The sequence below is a fragment of the Pseudophryne corroboree genome, chromosome 8 (genome assembly GCF_028390025.1).
Source record: "Pseudophryne corroboree isolate aPseCor3 chromosome 8, aPseCor3.hap2, whole genome shotgun sequence".
Classification (NCBI taxonomy): domain Eukaryota; kingdom Metazoa; phylum Chordata; class Amphibia; order Anura; family Myobatrachidae; genus Pseudophryne; species Pseudophryne corroboree.
The window spans coordinates 439,932,360-439,943,800 of record NC_086451.1 but is presented as its reverse complement, the minus strand read 5'-3'; the positions used below and the strand labels follow the sequence as shown (position 1 = coordinate 439,943,800).

At 42.5% G+C, this 11,441-nt stretch overlaps 1 protein-coding gene across 1 annotated transcript; it reads left to right on the top strand.

Moving 5' to 3' along the window:
- The first annotated feature begins 2,616 nt into the window (after positions 1–2,616).
- On the top strand, positions 2,617–3,936 carry LOC134949941 (paraneoplastic antigen Ma1 homolog). Its single transcript, XM_063938626.1, has one exon. The coding sequence runs from the start codon at positions 2,617–2,619 to the stop codon at positions 3,934–3,936; it is 1,320 nt and encodes a 439-aa protein (XP_063794696.1).
- Positions 3,937–11,441: the final 7,505 nt, after the last annotated feature.

Sequence of the window (11,441 nt, the reverse complement as noted above, 5' to 3'; positions counted from 1 at the left end):
CGTGCTGCATTACCCTATCTGAGCATCTCTGCTGCTACGATGCATTCTCCATCCACATCTGATCAGGCCCACTGATAGTCACAACGTTCTGGCCCTACTTTGCTGATAGCCAGCTCTTGAAATAGTTCTCTGTGTAGAGATATACAACTGTTATCTGAGTGTTGCTGCTGTAACCTGTTTAATAGTTATTACTGATAGTTTAGAAATAATTTAATATTTATTAATAATATAATAAATGTTTGGAGAATATATATATATATATATATATATATATATTGTGTAAGGGAAATTCTGTAATAAATATATGTGGGTCATGTAATATATATGTATTAAAATAAGTATATTTATATATATATATCTGTATAAATGAATTGTGAGGGGATAAGTATCTGTACTTTATTTGTTAAGTTGTACATATGTAGTCAAATTGATATGGGGTGTGGGTTTGGCATTGTGGTTTGTCATGAGGTGGTGATTGAGGGATAGTATAGACTTAGTGGATCAGCGATAGCCTGCAGGGTAGCATAGGATCCATGGATGGGGTCATTAGATGGTCCGCGCGCCGCTGGAGTAATAACCTGCAGGGCGGGAGAAGCAGGTCCACGAGCGGGGGGAGACATAGCTGACCGCGAGCCTGGGGAAGGAGAATTGATTGGCGGCGGCTATAGGACAGCGCGCGGCTCCGGCGGGAAGGGAGCCGCACGAGCTGGAGATCTGGGGAGGATAAATAGAGCTCCCCGCCGGCGGTGAGGCAGACTGCAGTTCCCCTGGCTAGTGTGTGTGATCAGTTCTCCTGCGGGCCGCTAACAGAGCTGTATGCTGTGAACATGCAGCGGCGCCGCAGGGACTGAGTAGCGCTACCCACGCCAGGCAATACCTTGAATAAAAAGGAGTTTGGGCAGTGCTGGGAGATGCCGCCGGTGACAGCCTGTTGCTCGGAGAGGCTGTGGTATCTCCTGGTCTAGCTGGGCCAGTGGTCTAGGAGCACGGGAAGACGGAAGATACGTCGCCATAGCGATCCAGGCTAGGCGGAGCTGAAAGTATCTTCGGCCTATCACTAGGCACAACCCACCTCCATTGATCATCTCTGGGGAGGAGTCGGGGGAGCGTCATCCAGCCACAGCAGCTGCCTATCTACGGGACGTGTAAGTGAGCTAACACTACACTGCCCCCTGCAGTATATACACACTGTGCATCATAGACTACGGCTGACACTCTGCTTTAAGTAAGTGTCATATTGTAGATTCTAGTCCTCAACAGCCCAAGTCGACCATAGTTATACAGTAGTCCAAAAGAGTAAATGATGGGAATAATTGACTGAACCCAAAAGTCAGGCAGCTAATATAGCCATAAAGATTCATAGCCTGGCCGACACAGGGAGTGACTTGCATATAGCACTCATGACTACATTGAATTGTCATTATAACCTGGACATACCTACAAGGAGGGAGGACTGTCATATATATATGGAAAGGATTTAATTGACAGTCGTATATAGATTATTACTAGGGAATAAAATTCCCGGATGCCTAGATAGTAATATAAATACAGGATTCAGTGTGATGGGAAATATTAGATGTTTCTAAAAACTGATAAATGAAAATAACTGTAACAACATATTGGTCGGACTAGTGTTAATCCATAACACTGAAGTAATTTGCTGGCTAAATATGAAAGTCTCCCCTTTGGAATTTACAGCTGTTATTCATTCATTCCTGTTAATTGGACAAAGCTGGGATAGATACTACTGTATTAGATTCTGCAAGGATTAATGACAGCATTAATTGTGACTATAAGAAGTGAGAAACAGATGGCATTGTTACATAAAATTCAGTGAGATAATAGTATCTGTTTGCTCAAAGAAAAACACTAGTATCAAAATACTGTGACTAAGAGAAGTTAAAGCTACAGTGTTGCATGGACTAAGATATCCTTAAGCAGGAAATAACTACAGCCATATCCCAGGCACAGTAAGGCTAATTACACCTACGACACGGGAATACAATTTCGATGGAGATCATCAGTAAAGGATTAAATAATTCCAGTTTCATATAAATCCAAGACTAGACCACCACTGTCAGATTATAGAGTCCTTCTATATATGGAATGGTTTTGTTTTTATGGGCCCCAACTGTGCACATCAGCTTTATAGAGTACCCGGGTAACTCAGTTGAAATTGAAAACAGCTAAAGTTGTTTGTAAGTGCATGCAAAATAATATGTGTAATACTAGTAGGAAATAGATATATAGATGTATAAATATATACTGAATGTATTAGTGTCTTTATTCTCAACAAAGACAATGATTAATGCAGAAGTGGTATAGTATGATTTTGTGATTAAATTACATTACTTACCTTTATTTGTGCTTTGACTTGGATCCTGGAACTCTGGAAGAGAAAACAGGTACAATATAAGAGGTAATAATAAATTGATTTGAATACACTCACATATACACTGCAGGTGGGAGGCTTACCCAGGCAAGCCTTAGAATTTAGCTTGGGTGGAGGCACATATGTATTACGTACCCTGAGGTGGAAAGACAGGGGTTACATTTGGAGGCACCGCGTGAGATATTTTTTAGGATATTCAGGGGTTAGTGAGCACAGTAGCCAGAATGCCACAATATACCAGGAGTGAAGTGTTTGACTGGTGTATAAGGAAGGGAGTAACTCCTGAAAGGAGTTTTGTATTAATGGGGAATCTCACAGACACCACTGACGGTACAATTATGACAGAGATGTTGTTTCTGTTTGGGGTGAAACAACCCAGGATAGTTGATAAACAATTTAAGGAAAGTGGAGAGATGTGTGCTGTACTAATAACTACCAGTCATGATTTAGAGTCTGAATTGCTTCCTAAAGTGGTGGCTGTGAGATCTAACCCAGAACGTCGGTGGATAATTATATGGCCTGAAAAGGATGGAAGTGAAAGGGCGGCTGAACCCTTAATTGTGGGTGACATGTCTACTCCAGCCAGTGGAGATCCCTCCGCGACTGAGAGAGAAGGTAGTCAAACACAGGGTATTGAAGAAAAATTAGGTAACCAGTTAGAGGTGATAGCTGATAAAGTAGTACATCAATTGGAAAGGTGGCACTATGAGGGTAGTTACAGGCGATTGAGACTTTTTTCAGGAATAATTCCTGTGCCTACCGGCGAGGAACCTTATGAGGCCTGGAGGGAGGCAGCTATACAGCAGTCTGAGGAGTGGCATTGCCCGGATCATATAAAAAAACAAAGGATAGTAGAGAGCTTACGGGGACCCGCTATGGGAATTATTCAAGCCACTAGAAAAAGTAATCCTGGGGCTGCTGTGGCTGACTACTTTCAGGCCTTAGAATACACATATGGGACATTAGAGGATGTAGGTGATTTGGTTGCAAGATTCCATCATACATATCAGGAGACAGGGGAGAAGTTGTCACAGTATGTATATAGACTGGATAAATTAATCCATAAAATCGTAGATAAAGGAGGGTTAGCTCCCGCTGAAGTGGATAGTAGCCGCTTGAAACAATTAATTAGGGGAGCACTAACAACTGACCCTGTAGCTCAGCGGTTGCGTTGTACAACTTTATTATTAGGAAGTCCCACCCTTAATGATCTAATTAAGGAAATTACACAGGAAGAAGCCTTAATAGCTAATAGGGAAAAGACTCATACCAAATCTGTCAAAATAGTGGTACCCTCCCCTGAGGCCCAAGGATCAAAAGAAGATAAGTTAGTTACCTTGGTAGTGGAACAAAATAAGAAAATAGACCAGCTTATTCTGGCACTAAATAAAAGGGTGGAACCCTCCAGCATTACTTCCAGTAATTCCAATAGGGGGTTTAACAGTGGTAGGGGAAATTTTAGGAGAGGTGGAAATTTTATAAACAGAGGGTGTTTCCGCTGTGGACAATTAGGACATAGGGCAATGGAATGTTCTATAGAATGAATGACGTGGGAACTAATGTTCAATCACATACTTCTCCTCATCAGGGAAACGATGGAGGGAGATTAGCGGGCCCCTCGCCATCTCCCAGAAATTAGATATAGATTCAATGGGGAGTACCCAGTGGAGTAGTTCTATTCCGGATGGTATGGTAGGACCTGCTCCACGTGTGGTTGTTAAATTAAATGGACATCCCTGCCCTGTTTTGCTAGACAGTGGGTCCCAGGTGTCCATCATATTTGAGCATTGGTATAGACATTATTTATCTGAGGTCCCTATCCAGCCCCTGGAAGGACTGGTAATTTGGGGATTGAGTGAACAGAAATACCCATATTTAGGTTATGTGGTAATTAACATAGAGTTTCCGGAAGGGTTTATGGGTGTGTCAGAGTCATTACCTTTAATTGCTCTGGTATGCCCCGAATCACCAGGTGATAAAACTACAATGCCAGTGATCATTGGGACTAATGCTCATTTATTTAGGGTCCTCAGTGATTGGTGTTTAAAAATGTGTAAGGAAGCAACTGCGGTTACGATGGCGAATTGCTATGAGGAATACAGGAGTGGGGAGTTTGAGCACAGAGATTCCTCTCTTGCTCTGGGCCTGTCAATAGAAGACTTACATCCATGCTTCCAGGGGAGTGACATAGGGTTGGCAGAACAAAATATTTTATGTGAGGAATTGCTGAAACGAAAGCATGTCTTCTCTCTTGGGGAATGGGATTTGGGAAAAGCAAGAGGTGTGGAGCACTGTATAAAGCTGACTGATGAGACTCCTTTTAGGGAGAGGTCACGCAGACTTGCGCCTGCAGATTTCGATGATGTCAGACAGCATCTTCAGACTCTCTTGGAAACCGAGGTTATTCAACACTCCGAAAGTCCATATGCCTCTCCTATTGTAGTGGCGCGTAAAAAAAATGGACAAATTAGAATGTGTATTGATTATCGCACACTTAACCAACGCACTGTGCCAGACCAATACACTGTTCCTAGGATAGAGGAGGCATTGGACTGTTTGCAAGGGAGTCAGTGGTTCACAGTGTTGGATCTACGGAGTGGGTATTACCAAATACCTATGAGTCATCAGGATAGAGAGAAGACTGCTTTTATTTGCCCTTTGGGTTTCTTTGAATTTTTGAAGATGCCCCAGGGAATCAAGGGTGCCCCGGCTACCTTTCAGAGGACCATGGAGCAGACGGTGGGTGATATGAATTATCGTGAGGTCTTAGTTTATCTCGATGATATTATTGTTTTTGGGTCCTCTTTGCAGGAACATAACCACTGTCTGCTCCGGGTACTTGATAGATTATTGAAGAAAGGTTTTAAACTTTCTTTGGACAAATGCAAGTTCTGCCTGCCCTCTGTTACCTATTTGGGACATGTAGTAAGTCGACAGGGTATTTCTACTGATCCAACTAAAGTTGAAGCAGTTAACGGGTGGCCTAGACCCACAAAATTAAAGGAGCTAAGATCATTCCTCGGGTTTTGTGGGTACTATCGCCGCTTTGTTCCCTATTATTCTGTAATATGTCGCCCTCTCACTGATTTGACAAAGGGGTATCCGCCAGTTGGTAAAACCTCAACGACCAAATCAATTAAAAAGGAGGGATATTTTAAACCATCTGAAGAATTTGGGGATAGATGGACACATGAGTGTGAAGAGGCTTTCCTCAAGTTAAAATGGAGTCTTACCAATGCCCCTGTATTGGCCTATGTGGACCCCACTCTGCCTTATACGTTACATGTGGATGCGTCCTTTGATGGTCTAGGGGCCGTGTTGTACCAAACTCATGAAGGAAAATTACAACCTATATCTTATATCAGCCGGGGATTGTCCAATAGTGAGAGGAGATATCCTGTACACAAATTGGAGTTCCTTGCTCTTAAATGGGCTGTGGCTGATAGATTTCATGAGTACCTGTATGGGGCAAGTTTTGAGGTGTTCACTGACAATAACCCCCTGACCTATGTGCTTACCACTGCTAAACTAGATGCCACAGGGCACAGGTGGTTAGCTGCTTTGTCTATTTATGATTTCAAAATTAAATATCGCCCAGGCATCAATAACATAGATGCCGATTCTTTGTCTAGACTATCGAGAATCGAGAGTGAACTAGATAGATCTGAGTGGATTGAAGTTCCTGCAACCACCTTCAAAGGATTGTGCTTTAACATCCCATGTGTAATGGCAGCAAGTGTGGAATGTATTAGTGCCCTTGGAGCCTCTGACAAGGCTTTACCTCTGGCCTATTGTTGGTTAAGCCAAATAGAATTAGGGGGATTGCCACACATAGGTCAAGGAAAGATCCGCATGGATCAACGGAATGATCCCGATATCTCCATTGTCATACTCTGTCTTGAGTCTGGTTGTGCTGAAAGTGATGTAAGTTCTCTAACACATGCATCCAAGTTATTGATGCGGCAAATAAAGCAATTGACTCTAAGGAATGGAATACTGTACCGTGAGTCAGTTAAATCCAATGGGAAGTTCAAATTACAATTAGTTACTCCACAGTGTTATAGAGAAACTATTTTGAAAGCATTACATGATCAGCGCGGCCATCTTGGGATAGAAAAGACAAAGGGACTGATAATTGACCGGTTTTACTGGCCCATGATGGAGCAGGATATTGAAAACTACTGTAAGACCTGTGGTAGCTGTATTTTGAGGAAGACTCTTCCCACTAAGTCCGCTTCCCTTGTTAATCTTCAGAGCCATGGTCCCATGGATCTAGTGTGCATTGATTATTTATCATTGGAAACATCACCTGGGAAGGAATGTAACATGCTTGTAGTAACGGATCACTTCACCCGTTATGCCCAGGCTTATGTTACTTCTGATCAAAGAGCCATTACAGTAGCCAAAACTTTATGGGAACGGTTCTTTGTTCACTATGGTTTACCTGCCCGATTGCACTCTGACCAGGGGCGAGATTTTGAAGGAAGAATTATTAAGGAGCTATGTCTGTGCTGTGGGATTAAGAAATCCCGAACTACTCCTTACCACCCACAGGGTAATCCTCAACCAGAGCGTTTTAACCGCACCCTGCTTGATATGATGGGCACCTTGGACCCCTTGTGCAAGACACAGTGGAGTAGAAGGATATGTCACCTAGTGCATGCTTATAATTGCACTAGGAATGAATCTACTGGGTACTCCCCATATGAATTGATGTTTGGGCGGGAAGCTCGATTGCCCATAGATGTTTCATTAGGACTTCCCTCCCGGGATGCTAATGGACAAACACATTCCCAGTATATAATTAAATTACGGAAAGAGCTTAGACATGCACATAAGTTAGCTCAGGAAGCTTCAACAAAAGCAGGGGTCAAGAATAAAATCAGATATGACCTGCAAGTAAAAGAAAATGTATTAGGAATAGGGGATAGAGTACTAGTACAGCAACTGGGACTTCCTAGACGACAAAAATTAGCTTATAGATGGAAACCTGATCCATATGTGGTAATTGAAAAATTACCTAACATACCAGTTTATAAACTAAGGTTAGAGTCGGGGGAGGGAACAGTTCTTACATACCACCGACAGCATCTTTTACCCATCTCACAAAACCTTCATCTCCCTGACTATGTCGAAAATGAGCCACCTTCAAGATGTAGTTGGAAAGATAGTAATAGGTTAAGATCTTCTCCAGGTCAATACCAATCTCCAGACATTACAGCAGGATTTAATGGGGATACTGAGGACAGGGAACCAGGCCCAGGATATTTTTATTATGATAACAGTATTGATAACTCTATTCCCTTGTTATCTGATTGTAACACACCTGGGATGTTTGATAACAGCGCTATGGAAAATGATGGTAATATATCCAGTAATACCCATAACGAGGAAGGTGGGTCCGAATCTGAGTGGGGAATTCGATCAGAAGGGGGTATAGGTGACACTGAGGTTAACCCAAGCATGGATTCTTGTAGTGAATCCAGGATATTAGATGCCGGTGAGGATAAATTGCCTAATTATAGGACATTCAGGGAACGAAGACCTCCTTTAATATTAACTTATCCGGAATTAGGTAAACCTGTATATGTACCTCAAATAATTCACCCAAATATAGTACTTACCTGGCCCTACTTTGGGTATTAAAAGAAGAAAGATAATTGGTGATCTGATTAGTTGGGATGGATAAATTACAGATCACCAGGGGGAGAGTGTAACCTGTTTAATAGTTATTACTGATAGTTTAGAAATAATTTAATATTTATTAATAATATAATAAATGTTTGGAGAATATATATATATATATATATATATTGTGTAAGGGAAATTCTGTAATAAATATATGTGGGTCATGTAATATATATGTATTAAAATAAGTATATTTATATATATATATCTGTATAAATGAATTGTGAGGGGATAAGTATCTGTACTTTATTTGTTAAGTTGTACATATGTAGTCAAATTGATATGGGGTGTGGGTTTGGCATTGTGGTTTGTCATGAGGTGGTGATTGAGGGATAGTATAGACTTAGTGGATCAGCGATAGCCTGCAGGGTAGCATAGGATCCATGGATGGGGTCATTAGATGGTCCGCGCGCCGCTGGAGTAATAACCTGCAGGGCGGGAGAAGCAGGTCCACGAGCGGGGGGAGACATAGCTGTCCGCGAGCCTGGGGAAGGAGAGTTGATTGGCGGCGGCTATAGGACAGCGCGCGGCTCCGGCGGGAAGGGAGCCGCACGAGCTGGAGATCTGGGGAGGATAAATAGAGCTCCCCGCCGGCGGTGAGGCAGACTGCAGTTCCCCTGGCTAGTGTGTGTGATCAGTTCTCCTGCGGGCCGCTAACAGAGCTGTATGCTGTGAACATGCAGCGGCGCCGCAGGGACTGAGTAGCGCTACCCACGCCAGGCAATACCTTGAATAAAAAGGAGTTTGGGCAGTGCTGGGAGATGCCGCCGGTGACAGCCTGTTGCTCGGAGAGGCTGTGGTATCTCCTGGTCTAGCTGGGCCAGTGGTCTAAGAGCACGGGAAGACGGAAGATACGTCGCCATAGCGATCCAGGCTAGGCGGAGCTGAAAGTATCTTCGGCCTATCACTAGGCACAACCCACCTCCATTGATCATCTCTGGGGAGGAGTCGGGGGAGCGTCATCCAGCCACAGCAGCTGCCTATCTACGGGACGTGTAAGTGAGCTAACACTACACTGCCCCCTGCAGTATATACACACTGTGCATCATAGACTACGGCTGACACTCTGCTTTAAGTAAGTGTCATATTGTAGATTCTAGTCCTCAACAGCCCAAGTCGACCATAGTTATACAGTAGTCCAAAAGAGTAAATGATGGGAATAATTGACTGAACCCAAAAGTCAGGCAGCTAATATAGCCATAAAGATTCATAGCCTGGCCGACACAGGGAGTGACTTGCATATAGCACTCATGACTACATTGAATTGTCATTATAACCTGGACATACCTACAAGGAGGGAGGACTGTCATATATATATGGAAAGGATTTAATTGACAGTCGTATATAGATTATTACTAGGGAATAAAATTCCCGGATGCCTAGATAGTAATATAAATACAGGATTCAGTGTGATGGGAAATATTAGATGTTTCTAAAAACTGATAAATGAAAATAACTGTAACAACATATTGGTCGGACTAGTGTTAATCCATAACACTGAAGTAATTTGCTGGCTAAATATGAAAGTCTCCCCTTTGGAATTTACAGCTGTTATTCATTCATTCCTGTTAATTGGACAAAGCTGGGATAGATACTACTGTATTAGATTCTGCAAGGATTAATGACAGCATTAATTGTGACTATAAGAAGTGAGAAACAGATGGCATTGTTACATAAAATTCAGTGAGATAATAGTATCTGTTTGCTCAAAGAAAAACACTAGTATCAAAATACTGTGACTAAGAGAAGTTAAAGCTACAGTGTTGCATGGACTAAGATATCCTTAAGCAGGAAATAACTACAGCCATATCCCAGGCACAGTAAGGCTAATTACACCTACGACACGGGAATACAATTTCGATGGAGATCATCAGTAAAGGATTAAATAATTCCAGTTTCATATAAATCCAAGACTAGACCACCACTGTCAGATTATAGAGTCCTTCTATATATGGAATGGTTTTGTTTTTATGGGCCCCAACTGTGCACATCAGCTTTATAGAGTACCCGGGTAACTCAGTTGAAATTGAAAACAGCTAAAGTTGTTTGTAAGTGCATGCAAAATAATATGTGTAATACTAGTAGGAAATAGATATATAGATGTATAAATATATACTGAATGTATTAGTGTCTTTATTCTCAACAAATACAATGATTAATGCAGAAGTGGTATAGTATGATTTTGTGATTAAATTACATTACTTACCTTTATTTGTGCTTTGACTTGGATCCTGGAACTCTGGAAGAGAAAACAGGTACAATATAAGAGGTAATAATAAATTGATTTGAATACACTCACATATACACTGCAGATGGGAGGCTTACCCAGGCAAGCCTTAGAATTTAGCTTGGGTGGAGGCACATATGTATTACGTACCCTGAGGTGGAAAGACAGGGGTTACACTGCTATGTAACTTAGGGGTCTATTTACTAAGCCTTGGATAGAGATAAAGTGGGGGAGATAAAGCACCAGCCAATCATCTCCTAACTGTCATTTTTCAAACCCAGCCTGTGACATGACAGTTAGGAGCTGATTGGCTGGAACTTTATCTCTGGCCAGTTTATCTACACCCAAGGCTTAGTAAATAGACCTCTAAGCAGTTATCTTTGTTTCAGTTGTATCATATTTAGGTATTAAACCCTTGAGTGGTATGCCCGGTTGTTCCCCGACAGACGTGTAGCTAGGTGCCATGGTGCCTGGAGCAAGGGTATCTTTCGGTGCCACCTCTCCTGTACTGAATTGAGTGCATGTTACATTTGAAATGAAAAAAATATAAACAAATCCTAAATCGGTGACAGGGCTGGTTCTAGACCATGTGACTCTCAGGGCGAAAGTTTCCTTTGGGCGCCCCCAATGTTTAAAATAGGGACAGTGTGTTCCAAAGGAGTGCAACAAAAATATAGGGGTGTGGCTTCACGGGGAAGGGTGTGGCCACAGAATAGTACCAATTCAGATTACACCGCACAGTATTGTCCATTATTCACATTACACCACAGTATGACCCCTTATACATTTTACGCCACACAGTAGAGCTGCTTATACACGTTACACCACAGTAGAGTCATTTATACACATTATGCCACTAGAAAGCCATGTATACATGCAGCAGCAGCTAAGGTAGAGAGAGGTGCTGCAGCAGCCGGGCCAGAGAGGGGTGCTGCAACTGCCAGGTAGAAAGAGGTGCTGCAGCAGTGGGCACAGAGTTGTTTGGCAGGACAGAAACTTGCTGCACAGCTACAAGCAGACAGTGAGACATATAAAGAGGGCGGCAGAGCTGGCACTTGTTGGCTGTCAGTATCGGCAGCGAACCCTCTAACTATTCTGGCGCCCGGAGATCACGCTCCACTGAAGCCACCCTCG

Bases quoted from the DNA above. Each gene is read 5' to 3' on its own strand.
- LOC134949941 (XM_063938626.1), top strand. From the start codon at position 2,617: ATGCCACAATATACCAGGAGTGAAGTGTTTGACTGGTGTATAAGGAAG.